Source organism: Phaenicophaeus curvirostris, chromosome 23, assembly GCF_032191515.1.
Source record: "Phaenicophaeus curvirostris isolate KB17595 chromosome 23, BPBGC_Pcur_1.0, whole genome shotgun sequence".
Lineage (NCBI taxonomy): Eukaryota > Metazoa > Chordata > Aves > Cuculiformes > Cuculidae > Phaenicophaeus > Phaenicophaeus curvirostris.
Window position 1 is genome coordinate 6,433,430 of NC_091414.1, and position 19,818 is coordinate 6,453,247.

Consider the following 19,818-nt stretch of genomic DNA (forward strand, 5'->3'; position numbering starts at 1 on the left):
GGGCCGGGGATGCTCTTAGCGAGTTCGGAGAGGCTGCAGCAGTTGAGGGGAGGAGGTTGCAAGCAGCGAGGAGTGGGGCACTCGGAGGTTCGGGGGTTGCAGCAGCTCCTGGGGGGTTGCAGCAGCTGGGAGAGTGCTCAGAGGCGCTCGGGTCGTAGCAGCTCGGGGGCTGCAGCAGCAAGAGGGGTACACTTAGAGGTTTGGGGGTCACAGCAGCTTGAGGACGTCCCAGCAGCAAGAGGGGAGCGCTCAGAGGTTTGGGGGTCCCAGCAGCTTAAGGGGTTCACAGCCCCTCGCCTGCCTCCCCTCTCCCACCAAGATGGAGGCTCTGCCCGAGCTCTACAGCATCTTCCAGGGCGAGGTGTGTGGGGCTGAGGCCGGCGGTGCTGCTTCCTTGGATGCACGGAATAGTTACTTCTGTCAAAGCAGGACCCTCTGGTTTGAGCTAAAGTAGAATCAGTTTGCACACATCAGCCTCGTCTCATCTCTTCACGATGAGGGTGGGGAGGCCCTGGCCCAGGTTGCCCAGAGCAGGGGTGGCTGCCCCATCCCTGGAGGGGTTCAAGGCCAGGCTGGACGGGGCTTGGAGCCCCTGATCCAGTGGGAGGTGTCCTCTGGACAGGGGTGGGACTGGATGGGCTTTAAGGTCCCTTCCAACCCCAACCATCCTATGGTTCGTTATACAATTCCTTTAAGCAAGTGTAGTTTTTGATAGTTTACTACTTCTTCTCAGTCATTATTCTGCTGAGAAGCAATAACGCCTTGTGTCCGGTGTGATGTATGCTGAGCAGATTCTGCGTCTTCTATAATCATTTCTGTTTGTTTATAGTTTTTCCTTATCTGAGGAATGTATGGTCAGACAGACAAGGGAACTAGTACAAATTAGTGGACATTCGGCTGTTGTGAAGTCCATAATGAGATTAAAGTCCAGGGGAGGTTCAGGCTGAACATTGGGAAAAAATTTTTCATGGAAAGGGTCATTGGGCTCTGGAACAGGCTGCCCAGGGAGGGGGTTGAGTCCCCTTCCCTGGAGGGGTTTAAGGGACGGGTGAATGAGGTGCTGAGGGACGTGGTTTAGTGATTGATGGGAATGGTTGGACTCGATGATCCAGTGGGTCTTTCCCAACCTGGTGATTCTGATTCTATGAAGTAATAGAATATGCATGAGATTGGTCAGAAAAGTTAGGCACTTGCACATAGATGGGAAATGTATTCTGTACCCAGCTCTTGTCTCATTACACTACTGGTGGATTTATTTCTCCATGCATCAGAGCTGTAATTAAGGATGCTTGCTGTCTAAAACTCCAAAACAAATCTTAGAGAGTTTATGTGCAGGTATTTTTGGTATCATGTTCCTTTGTTTTGCTGGTTTAGGCCCCACTTAGTTCAGTGGCATGAGGACTCTGTCCCTGGAGGTGTTTAAAAGATGAGTAGATAAGGTGCTGGGGTATATAGCTTAGCAGTGGACAGGTAGGGTTGGACTGGATCTCAAAGTTCTTTTCTAACCAAATAATTCTCTGACTCTCTGGTGAGCTGTCTGCTTCAGAGTTGTCCTGTGTTGCAGTGTCTGACCTGCCCTGGAATCTAAAAGTGAAGGAGAGCAGGAGAACTCTTTAGACTTTCTGTGCATATTCTAACCTGTGGGTTGGTGCCTGATGTTTTGTGAAGGGTTTACTGTCGGTTTTTCTTCCCAGGTCGCTGCAGTGACAGAATATGGGGCATTTATAAAAATCCCGGGCTGCAGGAAGCAAGGTTTGTTTCTCTGTTTTTGTTCAGACGTGCTTTCACATTGGTGTGTTTGAGCCAAGCAGTCATCCTCAGAATTAAAGGCCTGATAGCTTTTAGAAAAAGCTCAGAAAAGGGTTTTGTTTCTTAATTGGGAAGAAATTGAGGTTCTCGGAAAGTATTTAGAATATGTGTGCCTGAATATCAAAAAGACTTGAAGGACTTTCCTTAACTTTTGGATATTTTAGAGAATAATTTTAAGTTGTTGAACAAATCATATAAACTGTCTAGATTAGATAGCTTGCCTGATTAATTTCTTTTATGGCCAATATAAATGAACGAATTAAAAAACCACCGAAATGGAGGTCAAATTAAAAATAAACTGGAAAACCTGATTTAAAGCTCTATGTTTGTGGGGAACCTGCAGTCAAACTCACTCTACAAAAGAAGCAGCTTATGGAGGATATGCCTGCAAAGCTCCCTTCTCTGCTCCCTTCTTGGAGTCACTGGAGTGCTGGTTATAATAAGAATTTTTGGACAGAAGCGTGGCTGCTGGAGGGAAATTGCTTTGAGGCTCCAACGGGCTCCTCGATGGGAGCTTGAACAGCAAGGTGTGTGTCCATATTTGTCCTCCCCTGCGTAGCCCTGTGCCCATGTGTCACTGGTGCAAATTAAAACCACTGTTTTGGGGCTGTGTGACCTTGCAGGTGCAGGAGATCGCAGCAGCCTTGGTGTTGGACACGTTTGGCTTTGCCAGCCAAATATTGCGCTGCTGATGCGTGAAATGGGCTCTTTGTTCTCTGGTGCCTGGCGAGGCTACATGGGAGAGGAAGGCAGGGAGAGGAGGGGGTGCCTGCTGCAGCTTCTGTGCAGCTGTCTCATGTTTTGAACACAGACATTGCTTCAGGAGCCTCTTGAGTTAATTTGGAGCGGATTTTGATGAGCTTTTATATGTTTGATTGCTGCAACTGTTGACTCTCACCTGAGTAATGTACTGGAGGAGGGAAATGGTTCATTGTGCTTAGCAGCACTGCTGAATGTGTACCCTGTCTCCCCTCCAGACAATTTTGATTGTAGACAGTCAAACAAGTTAAAATAAACAAGTTATTTAGTGCAAGTTCACTCGATCAATTAAAAATGTTTTGACCCCCCACCAATATATGTAGGTTTATGTATGAATTCTATATGTGACTTACTGTCCTAATCTTACATACATTATAAATCATACTAAAAAAGTAGTGATTAAAAAAGATGGGATAAGGATGAAGTAAACACTATAAATTTTTTAAAAAAAGATATTTCCTTCCCATACCCAAATCACTCTCTTGCATTCACCATGCTTTGGGAATTGCTCTCCCAGAGGACAAAACTGTAATTCAATATAGACTTTTCTTTATTTTTTTTCCCTTTCTTCGCTTCCAAACCACGATCAGGCCTCGTGCACAGGACTCACATGTCCTCCTGCCGTGTGGATAAACCCTCGGAGATCGTAGATGTTGGAGACAAAGTGTGGGTGAAGCTTATCGGGAAAGAGGTAATGTTAATTCTTGTTTCTTTAGTGCTGCGTGAATAAAATAAACCATAAAAATAGGGAACTGAGAACCTCTGCATGCAGAGGCTGGGTGTTCCTGAAGGGCTCTGTGTACAGACAGGTGAATCCTCTTCTCCTCCAGGGTGGTTCTGGCACTAACCCTCCTGTTTGGGAAAAGGAACTTTATAAAAGCTTTTGACTTAAAAGCAACAAACCACTTCCCTTTCTCTCCCTGTTCCACCCCTTTGCACTTGTATCACCTCAACTGGGTGTTTTGGTGTCAAAATGAGCAATTTGAGGGCATGTGAGATAAGAGCCAATATAAACACAGCTGCTGAGCTGTTTTGAGAGGCAGGCAGGTACTTAGAAGAAGCCCAAGGTGGTTTTTTTTTTTGTTTTCAGGAAGGTATTAGTGGCAGCAAATTATGCCTGGGAGAAAATACTGAGGCTTTGTTTGTTCGTTTTGAAATAAGAGCATTATACATTGTTTGTTTTTTTGCTTTTTCTTCTGCAAAAGTGACAACAGGCAAATGCTCTATGTTTAAAGAGTACTTGGAAGGAAAACTGAAGACACTTGCTTTTGGAAACAAAGCAAGCCGACTGTGTTTTGTTGGGATCAAGGTGAAAGCATTCAGTTCAGAGTTGTGCAGGATTTGGCCTTAAATGCTTTACACAAAAGGAGGACTTAATTTTCTGTGAGATAAGGGAAATCATGGAATCCTTGAGGTTGGAAAAGACCTCTACGCTCATCCAGTCTAACCATGTCCCAAAGTACCATGGACACATGGTTTTTTTAACCTCTCCAGGTATGGAGACTCCGCCGCTGCCCTGGGCAGCCTCTGCCAGGGCTTCACCACTATGTCCATAAAGAAATTTTTCCTAATATCTGATCTAAACCTCCCCTGAATGGTTGACAGACTTTACATGGCATAGAAGATCTATGTGAAAGGCTCTACAGATTCTGTTTAGCCATCTGTGGTATGCTCTTTTTTTACAAATTTTATTTATGTACATTTTTATTAAGCCACTGTTCTCTTTATCTGGGACACAGTTGTTGGGCTCTGGCTTCTTTACTGTAGGGACAAGGGGCAGAAGCCTGTTGGAGAGGTGGAGAGCAGAAGACTTCATGGTTAGATTGCAAAGATGTCACAGAGACAAACCAGCAATACCTTCAGTAGCAACATCAGTGAAAATGCAGAAAGCTGTAAGAAGAGCTAGAAACCCCACCAAACATTACAACTTTTTTTTCTTCTAAAGTGATAATATGGCAATCGAGGACTTACTGAGATTCAGAAAAGAGTAAGCCCCTAATAGGAAACTAAAAATGTTTTAAATATCTCTAAGAGGATTCCAATGGGAAAATGGATATAAAGTTTTATTTTTCGCGATGCTTGTTGGGCAGAGAACTGGTACAGGGGAACTGCCTTGGGATGGATGATTTGAGAATTACAGCAAAGCTTCCAAACATGCACTTAGGTTTGGTCAAATCAAAAATAGAATGTTAATGTGAACAGCCCTATAGCTTGATCTTGTTTTATCGCTGAGAGAGCTGAGCAATAGAAGCTAGGATACTCTGAAATGCAGATACAGAATAATAGAACAAAAGGTCTTGCAGATCTCAACAGGCTGAGAGAATTTGGCTTGTTTAGCCTGGAGAAGAGGAGGCTCTGGGGAGGCCTTAGAGCAGCTTCCAGCACTGAAAGGGGCTTCAGGAAAGCTGGAGAGGGGCTCTGGATCAGGGAGTGCAAGGACAGGATGAGGGGGAACAGTTTTCAACTGAAAGAGGGGAGATTGAGATGAGATCTTAGGAAAGAAATGTTTTGCTGTGAGGGTGGGGAGGCCCTGGCCCAAGTTGTCCAGAGCCGTGGTGGCTGCCCCATTCCTGGAGGTGTTCAAGGCCAGGTTGGATGGGGCTTGGAGCCCCTGATCCAGTGGGAGGCGTCCCTGCCCATGGCAGGGGTGGGATTGGATGGGCTTTGAGGTCCCTTCCAACCCAAACCATTCTATGATTTTATGTAATGCCTTCTGCAGTGCTGCTCTTTGCTGTCTGACAGTTTCCTTCTGCCTCTAGGCACTGTGTCTTGGTTCACACCATTGTAATTTATTTCTCTCGTTCCATCTCTTTGTCTTTCAGATGAAAGATGACAAATTGAAACTCTCCCTCTCAATGAAGGTGGTTAACCAAGGCACAGGAAAAGACCTCGATCCAAACAATGTTTCCCTTGAGTAGGTAAATCTCCTGAGCAGAATATAACGAACTGGACTGGTTTCTGCTCCCTGCCTTTCCCTGCCCTGCATTCCTGGCTTTCCTGCTATACTTATTCTTTATTTGTAAGCTGAGGGGACTCTTCTTGAGCCCCCAGTGATGTGCTCGCTGAATGAGGGCACTGTCTTGGTTCTGCTGCCCAGAGGAAACGGGAGCTGGTGGAGGGCTGCAGGGAGTTCCAGCCCTTCATACTGCAGCAGCATTTCCATTCCTATGTTGTGATGGCCGTGTGCTTGTGCTGGAAGGATTGTTCTTCCCAGCTGGTGATTTGTTTCACTTTGACATACTACAAAATCAGGTCTTAACTGCTCGGATACTTCAGAGGTTCCTTGTCACCGTTTTTTTTTTTTTGGTGACGTCTCTTACAGATTAAATAAAATGGCTTTATTTTCATACTGGACAAGTTTATTTGTGTGTGTGTATTCACATACGAAACACAAATGGTATGAAGGATGAAAGTGCAGCTCCTTGCATCTGTCTGCTTTGTGCAGAGTGCTCAATTAATCTCAGAAGTAGAAGGCAACAGGTAACATGCTGTTAATGTGATTTATACTAATGAGCTCTGTTCTTTGTTTCAACTAAGCAATGTTGAAGGGCAACAGTGGAAAAAAAGTTGTGTTTAGGTTGTGCCTGTGTAAATGTACAGGGATGGAAGTGGATTGAGCATGGAACTGTCCTTCTCTTTCCAGTCAGGATGAGAGGAAGAAGCGCACGTTCAGAGACTACACAAGTCAGAAGATCACGCTTGAAGCTGTTTTGAACACTGTGTGCAAGAAATGTGGTTGCAAAGGTGCGTAAATGTAGTGATCTGTAGATATGATTGCAGTGACATCTGTCTCGTGGTTGTGCCTCACTTTATAAGGACTGAATTTTGCTTCCACGTGTCTGCCTTAGAGAAGAGCTACATTTTCTATCATGTGTTAAGGAAAGGGAAGACTTAGCTGGACTCTTGTTATGAAGGTTTCTTCCTTAAAATCACATCCCTTTGAGCTTCCTGGAGAACCTTTTTGCTGAGTATGGACTCAGTAGGATTTCCCTTCTTGCAGCGTTTGTGTTAATGTTTCATCTGGCTGGGGTCTCATTCCAGTGTTGCATTTTAATAGATGAATGCCTTCACCAGGTCATTTTATTCTCGCAGCCCAGAAACCAACCACGTCCTTGGTGTTGTCAAAAGCAATGTGGCCAGCAGGGTGAGGGGAGGGGATTCTCCTCCTCTGCTCCACTCTAGACTCCATCAGGAGACCTGTGTCAGGTTCTGGAGTCCCCAACATAAGAAGGATGTTGGAACTATTGGAACAGGTCCAGAGGAGGCCACAAAGATGATCAGAGGAGTGGAGCACCTCTGCTATGCAGACAGGCTGAGAGAGTTGGGGTTGTTCAGCCTGGAGAAAGCTTCAGGGAGACCTTATAGCATCCTTCCAGTACTTGAAAGGGGCTCCAAGAAAGCTGGGGAGGGACTTTTTACAAGGGCCCGGAGCGATAGGACGAGGGGGAATGGCTTTAAATTGGAAAGGGGAAAGATTTAGACTGGATATCAGGAAGAAATTCTTCATGTTGAGGGTGGGGAGGCCTTGGCCCTGGTTGTCCAGAGCAGTGGTGGCTGCCCCATTGCTGGAGCTGTTCAAGGCCAGGTTGGATGGGGCTTTGATCAGTGGGAGGTGTCCCTGCCTGTGGCAGAGGGTGGAACTGGATGGTCTTTGAGGTCCCTTCCAACCCAAACCATTCTATAATTCTGAAGAACAGGATCAGTTGGGAACAGTGTTAGCTTGTGAGCTGTGAGTCAGAGCTGAAAACAAGTATTTTGTTTTGTCTGTGTAGCCTTGTGAAGTTTTTGTTTTCCTTTGAAGTTTTTGGCTTATTTGATGCCTTTTCAGTAGCTTTTGCAAGGTGTTGAAGCATGAAGGACTTTGTGCTGCTCATTGTCTTACATTGTTTGGACATAGAGTAAATAGTGAAGCTGGAATTAATGCTATTCTGGGGAAGGTTGATCATGACAAATGTAGGGGCAGCTGTTAAACATGAATATGGTTCTCTGTAGCGGTAGATAACTTTTTAAAATACCGTTTTAACCCCTAAGCCTTCAAACTGGATTGTGCATATTTCCATTCTGCTTTTTAGTGATGCTGCCTATCTGATCTGCAGGTTCTACTGTGACTGTTAGGTCAACTTTGATGTCTTCAGAGCAGGCAGGATGGAACCAAAATGAGCTGATTTTGTCTGAATTTGTGGCTTTTTTCTCATTTACCCGGTGCTGATCACACCTATTGACTCCCTTTCGCATGCACTTTCCCCTGCTGTTTAAGTCTTTGCACACACACATTTCTATGAGTTCCCATATTCAGTCAAGAATGTCTTAGTCTTTGCCTGACCGATTTTCCCAGAATGCCCTGGGTTGTGTTTGCTCCCCTGGTTTGTTTAATCAGGGCATGGAATGCTAGGACAAAAAATGTACAGTGTAGATTCTTATTGTGACTAATAATAAAAGATCGTTGTGGCCCTCCAGGTGAAAAAAGAAAAAAAAGAAAGGGAGGGAGGGGTGAATTGCTTCTTCAAACACTGTTTTACAGGTCATTTTGCCAAGGAGTGTTTTATGCAGCCTGGAGGTACCAAATATAGCCTCATTCCAGAGGAGGAGGAAGAGGAGGTGGCAGCAGCAGGATGTGAGAGAGAGAAAAAGAGCAGCCTGGTTGAGGAGCCTTCAAAAAAACGGAAAAAGGTACGAGGTGCCCAACTGCTGGCCTGGAAAAGTGAGTGCAGCTGTGATTTACTGCTGCAACCTGGTTCTGGGCTGAGAAAGTGGCTCAGTTTGGTGCAGGTTCTTCAGTGAAGCAGGAATCTCCTCTGCAGACTTCAATCCATCTTATATTTCTGCCTTTATTCTTTTAAACTGTCTTTTAGATGGTTTTCTGCTATAATGCACAGTCCTCAAAAGACATTTCATACAGTGAGAAAAGGATGATTTATTATTTTCCCTGCTCTTTATGAGGGTCTATAGAAATTGCACCACTTTCCTAAATACCTGTGATTCCTATCAATACTCCTGTTGCCCCTCCCTTCTCACTTCTCTTGCCCCAACACCTTTCTCCAATCTGAACTCCCTGCCCTGCTGCCTGGCTGCAGCGGGTGTCCTGACCCAGCCAGCTCGATGTGAACCAGCCTTATCTCCACAGGGGGAAATCGGCAGTTGTGTTTGCACAGGGAGCGTACTCCATTCCCAGGCTCGAAAGGCAATTTTCATTGATGTGAAAATGTCAAGAGATAAGAGGCCTTTTATGTCCAATGTTTGAACTCTGGCTTCAGAGTGTGCTAGTATAAAACACAGGGGAGACCTGAAATCCAAACCAGGAGCCTTTGGTGGTCAGCAGTGAGTATTCCAGTTCAAGACTTCAGTAAATAAACTGTTTCATCAGCCCCTTCACAACACGAGTCCAACTTTTAATTACACTTCTAAAGCCCTTTTTCCTCCACCCCCTGTTTTCACTTTCTCTTCCTAGCCCTGTGGCCTATCTGTACCCCTGGAGAAGGGCAAGGGGCGGGAAAGTGGTGGATTTCCTTTTTACTGGAGAGGGACAAGGATGATGTTGGCGATTGCATGGTGAGAACTAACTTCTGAGGGCTTAATTCTCCCAGGCGCTCTGGAGTTAAACCAGTTCTGGTGCAGGTCAGAGAGGCTGCAGGTGTTGGAAACAGGGAATAAAGGAGTCTGTTTTGATTGACCAGTCCAAAGTGACAGTTGCTGGTGGATGAAGTCCTGCTTCCAGTCGTGTTTCTCACCAGTAACATGGTTTCTGGCACTTGGTTGTGCTCTTATCGGAGAGAGGAGCAGTTAATGGACTGTTGGTGGGGTTGTAGGTGAGACTGTAGCAGGGTGGAAGTCAAAGTCAGGTGTGTTGTGACTTTCCTTGTGTCAGCCCTGCCCTTTTGCATACCAGTTTCTGCCTTACAGGGTGTATAGAACAAAGTTAGCATTAATTGGAAGCCTAATTTGGTGTTCCTGTTAGCTCAGTAGCACTCTGTATAGGTGAGCTGATCCAGGAGTAGGTCCTGTTGCCTGATTGCATCCCAAGGTGTGCTTGGCTTCTGCACTATTTAGCCTCTTACTCAAGAATGTCTTGGACTTGTCTGCAGTGTGTCTGTGCTATGCTAGAAAGTACACATATTCTTCTTTCTATTCTGATCTTGGAAGCACGTGATTGAATGGAGTCGTCTCTCAAATTTCATGCTCATGGTGATTCTGACCTTTCTGGATGCCAGAGAATGGGCTTCTCTCCTGTCGTGGAGCAATGTGAGAGCAGAGCATCGATGATGCCTCAGCAGGGCTGGTTTCTCCTGCTTTGGCTTCACTTCCCTCTAGCAGGGATGAGGGTTTGTCTGGTAAAAGCTCATATAACTTAATTAAATGCTGTGGGGAAAATTAAACAGTGAGGTGTGCAAATAGCTTGCTATCGTATCAGTGTCCCTCCACCAGCCTGGGGATTCCCTGTGGAGTCTTGTCCTGCTGAGCCTACAGGATATGTGGGTCACTGCCTTGCATTTGTTACTAATTTTTTTGGGGGGTGGGGGAGCGCTCTGTAGATTAACAACCTTCCTTTAAATCTTGCTTGGGCCTTTGATCCTCCCCCCTCCTCGAGGAGGAGATCAAAAGTTTTCAGACATCTTCCGGTGTTGGAAAATAAAACTTTGAGTTTTTTGGAGACAGGATGTGGGATCCTCGGTATGAATAGCTCCCTTGTTGTCTCTAGCGCCTGCTGTGATCGTGTCTGGGAGCCTCCGTGTGCTTCCCTGCTCACCCGGAGCCCCAGGGGGGATTGACACAAATAGCTCCATCTAGCCCCTAACAGTCGCCTTGCTGACCCCATCCCATGCTTGGAACATAAATGTAGAGCTTGTATTTTCAGATGAGTAGGCAGGGAGTTGCTGCCTGCCGAGCATCCTTTTACTGTCCTCATGATAGTATTAACATTTTTAGTTTTTCATGGTCAACATTTTCTGTTTCCTTGTTCGGATGCTTCCTTTCAGTTTCTGGGTACACTTTCCTCTCCCCAGGGATTCCTCTCCTCGCTGAGATATCTGGGGTCCTCACCCTCTTTTTTTTCCTCAGATTGCTTTCCCAATGAATCCTTTATTCCTCACATTTTCCTGCCTGAGCCTTTACAGGAGTAAGAGATGACTGGAGGCTTCAGGTCTGTGCACTGGCCCAGGATTCTGGTGTGACTGAGGGCACAAGGCTTCCTAGTGACAACTCACCCTTTTCTGCACAAGAGCGCTGTCCTGCCTCCTGTAATCCCTGAGAAAATAAATGATGTGAGGGAGAAGCGGAGATGCCACTGTCACAGAGCCGTGCGGAAGCAGCAGAGCTCATCTGAGGAGTCACTGGCAGCTGCGCAGGCACCTGACTGAGTCCCTTTCACTTTTGCTCTTTGGGTCGTGGGGTGACGGAGCTCCTATGGGAACGCGCTGGCGTGTCTTTGCTGAGCCTGTGTGGGAGGGAGGCGTGCTGGGAAAAGATAAACCCTTCTGTTTCTTCTTTCCTCTCTGTCTTTCAAGGAAAGATCTGCACTTTTGGCAGTAGGAGGAACCCCTTTAAATTAAACTTGATAGAAGTGTCCCATCTTCTGCTCAGATATGTGGATTAACTTGTCCCTGCGGTAGCTTTGCACTGGAATTGCATGGTAAATGTGATCTGTGATGGCATTTTGGCAAACTTTGCTGCTTTTTCTCCCAACGTGTAAAAGATTTCCAGGCAATCTGCTTGCAGATATTGTCTCTTCATGTATAAACCAAACCACACCTTAATTGTTCAGTGGCTTGTACTTCTTTGAGTCTTAATACCCCCTCGCTTGTAGCTGGTACTTGCTTTACTGGTTCTTAAATGGCATCAGCTTAGGGCACAGCTCTTCACACTGTGCTCTTCTCTTATTGTCTTTAGCTGCGCTTTTCTGAACTTAGCTGTATTTGTTTAATGATCATTGACTGGATTCCTCTCATCAGGTTAATTCTGACTGAGATGCAATAATACCTTTAGATTTACATAATGAAACTTGTTTGGAATTAGATCAGGCAGTGGAATTTCGGATGTGGGGTTTTGAAGGATTAAAAAAAGGTAGAAGGAACTTGCACCTTGAATCCTGGGTTCAGTTTTGGACCCCTCACTAGAAGAAAGACATTGAGGGGCTGGAGTGTGTCCGTAAAAGGGTAACGGAGCTGGGGAAGGGATGGGAAAATAAGTCTTATGAGAGGTGGCTGAGGGACCTGGGGTTGTTTAGCCTGGAGAAAAGGAGGCTGAGGGGAGACCTCTCCACTGTTTACAACTGCCTGAAAGGAGGTTGTGAGGTGGGTCCTGGTCTCTTCCCCCAAGTAACAGGTGATAGAACGAGAGGAAATGGCCTCAAGCTGCACCAGGGCAGGTTCAGGTTGGATATCAGGAAAAATTCCTTCACTGAAGGGTGAAGGGACTGCCTGGGGAGATGGTGGAGTTGCCATCCCTGGAGGGGGTTTAAAAGACAGTCACACAAGGTGCTCAGGGATATGGTTTCGTACTGGACAGGTATGACTAGTGTCAGAAGATCTCAAAGGTCTTTTCCAACCAAGTGGTTCTATGGAGATGTAGGAAGACTGTATCTGGAAATCTGTCCTAACTTTTCCCAAGGACAGACAAAAAGTCTCCGAATGAGACTGTAACTCCACAAAAGGGTCTGGTGAAAAGTATTTAAACTTCTTGGAGAGTTCTGGACTCTCCCCTTTTATCTCAAAAACAAATACCTTCATAAGGAATGCACAGCCTTGAGCAACTTTCCTTCCAAAGCACAGGAGGGAGCCTGGTGTGCTAACGTGGTCTCCTCTTAGTGCCAGCTTGTTAAAAATAACTGAAGCGGCAGGAGAATCAGCAGTGTAGGCTCCAGCCCAGCCTGTTGCTCTTCTGCATGCTGGTTCCCAAGGCGAGTTTTGTACATGAGAGATTTTGAAGTGATTTTAGTCTGTTTTCACTGAATCACAATGGTTCTGGTTGGAAAAGACCTTTAAGATCATAAAGTACAACCATTGATCCAGCCCTGCTAAGTGTGCCACCAAACCATGTCCCCAAGTATGACATCTACTTGTCTTTTAAACCCCTCCAGGGATGGTGACTCAGCCAGCCTCTTCCAATGCTTGAAATCCCTTTCAAGAAAAGAAATTCCTCCTACTATCCAAGCTAAGTCTTCTCTGGCACAACTTGAGGCCATTTCTCCTTGACCTGTCACTGGCCACCAGGGAGAAGAGACCAGCACCCACCTTGCTACAACCTCCTTTTAGGTATCTGTAGTGTTTTCAGGTAGATGTTTTGGTGGAATTGTAATCATTATGTAAATTGTACAGGATGTGCAAGGAACAATAATGTGCAGTCCTTGCACTCGTTGGCCCTCTGCATCTTTATTTTGCTTGGGCAAAATCCACTTGGAATGCTTGCACGAGTGCAGTGTTTGCAGTTGTAGGGGAACACCTGGCTGTGCCCAGGAGCTGAGTTGGGCTCCATCTGCTGCCATCGGTTCTGGAGGCCAGTTTGAAGCTCTGGGTGCAGCAGGGCCTTGCTGGAGGCAGAAATCCAGCCTTTGCTTTGGTGCTGCCCTCTCCCATGTGTAAACTAGAGAAACATTCCTGCTTGTGTGACTGTGAGCCAACTGGAAACTGGTGGAGTGCTTCTCTCCCAGTACCAGGGTGCTGGAGTTCAAAGGAATCATTGGTTTTGTAGGAGGTTGCTGCTTGTGGGATGATTTGGAGGCAATGCTAAAGTCATTGCTGGCCCGCACCCTGTGGTATCTGTGGTCCAGCTTGTGCTGTGCTGTCGGAACTGCTCTGAAAGTACTTTTTATGTGTTGGTGCGGGCAGCTTGGCTGTTAAAGCCCTCAGAAATCGGAGACTTAAGGTTTGTGGGTTGTTTTCCAGGCAGCAGATGTCCATGTGTGTACTCTGATTTCCCCTGTAACCCTGAAGGGACTGTCGTGACATCCTGTCCTGTCTGCAGCCTTCATGTGCTGAGAAAGTTTCCCAAGCTCTGGAATTAAACTCTCTTAGTTGTTAGGGTCTTGCCAAAGTTTCTCACCATGTGCAGGGGCTGGAAAAGCTTGAGAAAGTTCTCCTTGCTGCATCCTTTTCTTGAGGAGATTTAACTCTTTACCACACTCTTTCTAAAGACTATTTCAGTTTGCTCCTGCCATTCATCTGTGAGTGGGGGACTTTGGAGTGAGTCTGGTGTTGCTCAGATTTTGGGTGCCATCAGTGCTAAAAGTGCTGTTGTGGAGCTACAAAAGCCACATACCTGCCAAGTCTCTGCTAGGTGTAAACTCAATCCTCTGCTCTTTTCCCTGGAGACCCCAAGAACTCTGCCTAGTCTTCAGCTCCCAGCCACACATTGTCTTTGCTCTTCTGCTCCCTAAAAGAGTTGTTCTGTTTCACATTAAATAAGCTACCAGCTCCCTTCCTTTGTTGTCCCTAATTGATAGCTGGTATCTGGTGCTACCGCACGCAATCCCTGCTAAATTGATGTCTTCAGCTGGGCCTTTCGTGTCTCCACACTTATGGGAGAGTATGCTCTTTTCAAATTAAATGTGGACAGACTCGGCTTGTCTTCTCATAAGACAGTGCGTTCATCTTCCCATGGCAACTGCACTTGTCTGGAAGTGGCTGGAGCCGATGGAAAAAACGTCTGGTGGGAGGAGGGGAGAACCCAGCCCCCTCTGTGCTCTCTGTGTTGGGGCACTTCTTTTTCCCCAAGCAATTTGAAGACTCTTTGTCCTTCAGGGGAGGATTGTGGGTGGCCCTGGTGGGTATCAGCAGCCCTGTGCCCTTGAGTTAACCCATCCCTGAATCCAGCACGGGCTTGGCTGTAGCGTGGTGAGCTGCCTGCAGCAGACGAGGCAGAGTTGGGATGAAAGATGAGTTACTGCAGGGGGCTTTTTTTTTTCCTCCTTCTGCCTCATTTTTCGTGCTGTGCTTCTGACTCTGTTTCAAACAGATGTGTTTTAGGTTGGAGTCCTCTGGATGAATACACACGTGCTGTTGTGTCTCAGCCTTCCAGGAAGTGCGTTTTCTTTGCATGAGTGCTTTCCGATCTGTTTCCAGCCGGGGTTGTTCTTTTCCCCTCTGTGGAGTGGATGTGTGGCAGACCTGAGGCCACACCTGCAGATGCCTGAGGGAGGAGGGGAATATCTGACACCGGATGCACAAAACCAGTGTTAGTGCTGGGTTCAGGCCTTTAGCCCCCACAATCAGCTCTGTGCTGCGCTTGGTTGTGTTGGAGCAAACAGAAATATTTGGCATACACCAATCAACCTGATTTTGTATAATATCTCATGTACCTATGTCTGATTTCTGCTGTTCCCTTCACCTAATCATGCGTACCTTTTCTCTCCCTTGGCTTAGCTTCCAGGGTGGCTGTGGATGTTGGCAGCAGCCAGCTGGGGAGGGTGGCTTCCCCAGGGACTTGTCCTGCTTGTGACTGGCATAGCCATGCCCTTGGGCTCGCTGCTGCTCTCTGCTTCCTCCTGAGACGAGTGCATGGCACCCAGCCCTGCCAAGGCAGGGGTGACCTACAACAAGCCTTGCCCAGTAAAACTCTCTTCAAGGGTGGCCTTGAGGTTATTCTGGATGATCTTGGCAAAGAAAATAAGTGGAGCTATTAGCTTTGGAGCTCCAGGCTTCTCCCATTATGCTCCCTTCCACAGTGGAATGTAAAACACATTTGTGTTACGTTATGGACTGTCACTTGACTGCTGTCCCTCTCCCATTGTGCTGCTCCCCAAACCCTGTGCACAGTTGCGCTCTGAGCAAGCCATTATTCAACAACTTCCTATTAGAGGTGGTGGTGGGATGAATATTTTTGTGGCTGTCTTACCAAGACTCCTTTTCCTGGTCTAGTGGTGGCTTAAAGTGTGCCCCAGGCTTCTTCCACCAGTAGGCACAGGCTCAGCAGCCTCGTTATGACTGCTGATGGGGAGCTCAGCCCTCTGGAGGTGGCAGTCAGGGTGGGAGGCAGTGCCGTGACTCCTGTACCTGTGTCACAGGCACCTGGCTGCATGGTTAAGTTATGGGGAGAAGGTAAATTATCGGGGAGAATAGGATGCTGGTTTGCAGCAAGTTTGGGAAAGGTTGTGCCCAGAGTTACGGGTGCACGAGTTCCAGCACAGTGAGCACATGTGGATCCCCTGAGAAGGTGTAGCACAAGTGCTTAATAGATGGCTTAGTCACAGCAGCAGGCTTTGCTTGCTGGTTCATCTCTGCTTCATGAAGCCCTCTTGTGCTTCTTCCCTTGTGTCCTCTTTATGTCCTTGCGTAGAATGAAAGTTCCAACTGTTTACACAGGATGGTCTCTTTGGTACTGATGTGACCATGGATGGAATCATTGGATCCTCCTTGGAGGCTGGTGTTGCTGGGAACGATGGAGAGCTGGAACCCTTCCTGATCTGAGCAGCCGTGAAGTGCTTTATATCAAGCATGAGCAAAATAGTAAAACTACTGTTCTTATTGCCCCCTAACCTGCCTGCTACTTCCTTTTACTTCCCAGAACAAAGGGGCATTAGAGAAAACACTTCATTTTTGCATGACAATAATTTCTCTTTCAAAGCATCTTCTTAAGATACACCTAAAAAAATCTTCTGTCTTGTTCTGAGTCTTGATCTATGGGGTGGTTTTCTGGCTATTCATGGAATTGGAAAGCTGAGGTGTGCTGGGCTGAGATTTGGGTGTTTGTGTACACACAGAAGCTAACTGTGCTGGCTTGTGCCTCCTGAGCTGCTTGTGTTTCTGTCACTGGGGCCACTGAGCTGGCACTGGCTGCTCAGCCTGCCACCAGCTCCAGCCACAGGGCAATGATCCACTGGCCCGTGGGCTCCCTGGCACTCGGGGGGCTCAGCTGGCTCCCAGGGCTGTGATCAGCCTTTCTCCTCCTGCTCCTCACTGGAAGGGGTGAAGCAACGGGCAGAGCGGGGCTGGCACCTGGGCTGTGTGTGCTGCCAGCACAGGCAGGTCAGATCCTCTTCCCCAGTACCGCTTTCTAATTAAACGTATTCAAATGGTTGTTCTGTGTTATTAATTAGTCTTTATCTACTTTGGGATGCTCTGCCCGATGCAGTTCTGGGGAAGGTGTGGCGTGGGACTGATCTCGGGATGATCCCTGCTTGGTGGTACCCCTGTCAGATGCCTCAAAATTGAGGGTTTAGATCCCTGACAAAGTTCCTTATGAGCCTTTCTCCAGGACCAGATGTTTTTATCCTGCATCTCCTTAGCTTGTGAGCTCTTCATGGCTTTTGCTTCAGGGTTTTACAGAAACCCAGCCTTGGGGGCTTAGTTCAACCCCTGGACTCTGTGTGGGGGCTGAGGGTGGGAGGCTGTGAGAGCAGTGAGTGTGCAGCCTGCTTGCAGGTTGCGCCAAGGGTTGCTGCTTGCGAAATGGGACTTTCCTCATCCCAGCTCCCCTCCAGGGAGGCTGCAAGAACCTCTGACCTGCGTTTCTTGGGCTTTCCTGCAAGGAGGGCACATGTTCACTGTGCTGCAGCGCGTCAGCACTTGGTGCCTGTGGACTGATGGGGACGTGAAGGCACAGAGCTGGTGCTCACACCCAGGGGGGCTGCTTTAGAAACTTACTTTCTTGGCCAAAAGACCAAGATCCTGCCAGCCTCACTAATAAAGTATCACTTTAAGTAATGGAGTAATCTTTGACCATGGAGGGGTGGCAAGGAGTTCTTGTGAATTGACGTGGTGGTTTCTAGACTTGGCTTTCCATTTTGCAGCCCCCCAGCTCTGAGAGCTGCTGTGTGCTGCCTGGTGCAGCCGCGGACTGACAGCGATGGTTCAATCCTTCTCGTTTGAGCAGAAGCCGAGTGCACCATCTGTATTGGAACAGGCTTGTGAGGTGCTCATTGCAGAAAGCTTTTTATTTATTCTCTTTGATTTGCTAGGAGAAGAAGAAGAAAAAGAAGCACAAGAATAAGCAGTCCTCAGAGTCAGACTCAGACAGCTCAGACTCAGACAGCGATGGGGCCCAGCCGGCCAGCAAGAGGACCAAGCATTCGGAGAAGTCCAGCAAGGCTCAGAAGAAGAAGAAGAAAAAGAAGCATAAGAAGAAGGCCCGGGACTGAGGGGGCAGGCCCGTGGAGGTACTGGTGGTGTGAATTCTTGGTGCACACTACAAGGAGTGAGGAGAACTGTATTGGCGTGTCCCTTGCTCCGGGAACTGGGAGTTTCCTTCTCCAAAGGGTAATACTTGGCATGTGGTGTTACAGGTGTTTGATGCCAGCTGTCCTCTCTTCCATTTTCTCCCACCAAGCCTGTGTGATGCCTGCCTGTAAAAAGCAGAGCCATGCTCCGCCTGCCTGTCCTTGCACCGCGCTCGTGGACAGGGGTGGCTGTTGCTGGGCCCCGCGATGGGTCTGCATCCTCCCAGCTGGTACCAATGTGGAGCCGCTTGGCTTTGGTGCAAACCTTTCCTCAGCCTCATTCATTTTGTCTGCAAATATTGGGAGTGGAAGAGTAAGAAGTGAGTGGGGAATTGGAGATATTTTGAGTAAACCGTGGTGTGTTTGCTGCCTTGGTAAGTGACGGAAAATAAATCTCTCCAATCTCCGGTTGTACTTTGGACTGGGTCTTGTCTTTTCTATGCTCCACAATTCATCTTAGGCAGTGAAAGAGTGAGTGGGAGGGGATGCGTTGAAGGATGTTTTGGAAAGTCCTGGCTTCCTTCCCCGGGGTGGGAAGGGGGTGTGTGATGAGGTGACCCCTGTCAGAAGCCCTGGTGCCTTCTGGTAAGGCGCAACTGGAACATAAATTTTGTAATTGGAGCTGAAGGTCAGGAGGAAGGGATGGCAGAGGGCCGGACTGGCCTGGGCCAGGTTCAGGATTGCTCCAGACTTTGGTGCCCACAGAGGAAGTCTGCTGGGAGCAGCTTGTCCTGCTGCGGCAGATGTGTGGAACAGGGGGAGCTGAGTCACTCCTGGTGCCTCTCACTCTCTGAGGAAGTGAGAGTGGGGCTGGTGAGTGCCCGTTGGCTTAGCAGGAGGATAGGGGTTGCAGGAGGCAGCCTGTCTCTTCCCTCTTATTTACCCTCCAGTGTGTTGTGACCCGGTTCCCCACACTTGAGTCTTCCCTCTTGGGCTAAGCCCCTTCCCAAACCCAGGCACGATATGCCCGTGACCTTGGTTCCCACTGTCAGCTGATGCTTTAGCAGAGAGCAACCACCTGCACAGGTGATGGGAAGATCCCTCTTGCTGGGAGGGAGTGTGCTGGAGTCCTGGATGGTGGATGGCAGAGTTGTAGTGAGAGCAAACTAGAATTCCTCTCCAGAAAAGCATATTTCAAACCATAATGACCTCTTTTATTTCCACAGCTCAGAGAACCAGCTGAGAGGGGCCACTGGAATCACTGGTCAATTAACCCCGTTGCTGCCAGGATCACAGAATCATAGGATGGTTTGGGTTGGAAGGGACCTCAAAGCCCATCCAGTCCCATCCCCTGCCATGGGCAGGGACACCTCCCACTGGATCAGGGGCTCCAAGCCCCATCCAACCTGGCCTTGAACCCCTCCAGGGATGGGGCAGCCACCACTGCTCTGGGCAACCTGGGCCAGGGCCTCCCCACACTCACAGCAAAACATTTCTTCCTAAGATCTCATCTTCATCTCCCCTTTCAGGTGAAAACCATTCCCCATCATCCTATCCCTGCACTCCCTGACCAAGAGCCCCTCCCCAGCTTTCCTGGAGCCCCTTTCAGTATTGGAAGCTGCTCTAAGGTCTCCCTGGAGCCTTCTCCAGGCTGAACAACCCCAACTCTCTCAGCCTGCCCTCATAGCAGAGGTGCTCCTTTCCTCTGATCATCTTTGTGGCCTCTTCTGGACCTGTTTCATCAGTTCCACGTCCTTCTTATTTTGTTGAGGACTCCCGAACTGGACACAGGGCTCCAAGTGGGGTTTCACTGGAGCGGAGCAGAGGGGCAGAATTCCCTCCCTCAGCCTGCTGGTCCCACTTCTTTGGATGCAGCCCAGGACAGGGTTGGCCTTCTGGACTGCTAGCGTGCATTGCAGCTCATGTCGAGCTTCTCATCAACAAGCACCCCACGTCCTTCTCCACAGGGCAGCTCTCAGTCACGTCATCCCCCATCCTGCATTGCAGCCGTGGATCGCCCCGACCCAGGTGGGGGGGGGCTGGATTCCAGACTGGATTTTGCCCCCCATGCTCTTCCCCACAGCCTCTCTGAGACCGACATGGCTCAACGCTACAGATGAACACGTCACAAAAACGCCTTTTCCCAAGTAAACTGATCACAGAGC

The 19,818-nt window shown here is 48.0% G+C and overlaps 1 protein-coding gene across 5 annotated transcripts; it reads left to right on the forward strand.

The window, feature by feature from the left end:
* Nucleotides 1-63: 63 nt before the first annotated feature.
* On the forward strand, nt 64-18,124 carry ZCCHC17 (zinc finger CCHC-type containing 17). Of its 5 annotated transcripts, XM_069875280.1 has the most exons (8): nt 70-361; nt 1,695-1,752; nt 3,159-3,259; nt 5,391-5,482; nt 6,212-6,312; nt 8,090-8,238; nt 17,456-17,653; nt 17,780-18,124. In XM_069875280.1, the coding sequence occupies exons 1-7, from the start codon at nt 320-322 to the stop codon at nt 17,633-17,635; spliced, it is 723 nt and encodes a 240-aa protein (XP_069731381.1). In that variant the 5' UTR covers nt 70-319; the 3' UTR covers nt 17,636-17,653; nt 17,780-18,124. The 5 variants fall into 5 exon arrangements, with proteins under 5 accessions (XP_069731382.1, XP_069731384.1, XP_069731383.1 ...); XM_069875281.1 differs by lacking the exons at nt 17,456-17,653; nt 17,780-18,124 and adding an exon at nt 8,693-9,387 and having other exon boundaries at nt 64-361; XM_069875283.1 differs by lacking the exons at nt 17,456-17,653; nt 17,780-18,124 and adding an exon at nt 15,861-17,400 and having other exon boundaries at nt 65-361.
* Nucleotides 18,125-19,818: the final 1,694 nt, after the last annotated feature.

Bases quoted from the DNA above. Each gene is read 5' to 3' on its own strand.
- ZCCHC17 (XM_069875280.1), top strand. From the start codon at position 320: ATGGAGGCTCTGCCCGAGCTCTACAGCATCTTCCAGGGCGAG. The intron at 3,260-5,390 runs GTAATGTTAATT...TTTGTCTTTCAG, and splicing joins TGAAGCTTATCGGGAAAGAG to ATGAAAGATGACAAATTGAA. The intron at 5,483-6,211 runs GTAGGTAAATCT...TTCTCTTTCCAG, and splicing joins CCAAACAATGTTTCCCTTGA to TCAGGATGAGAGGAAGAAGC.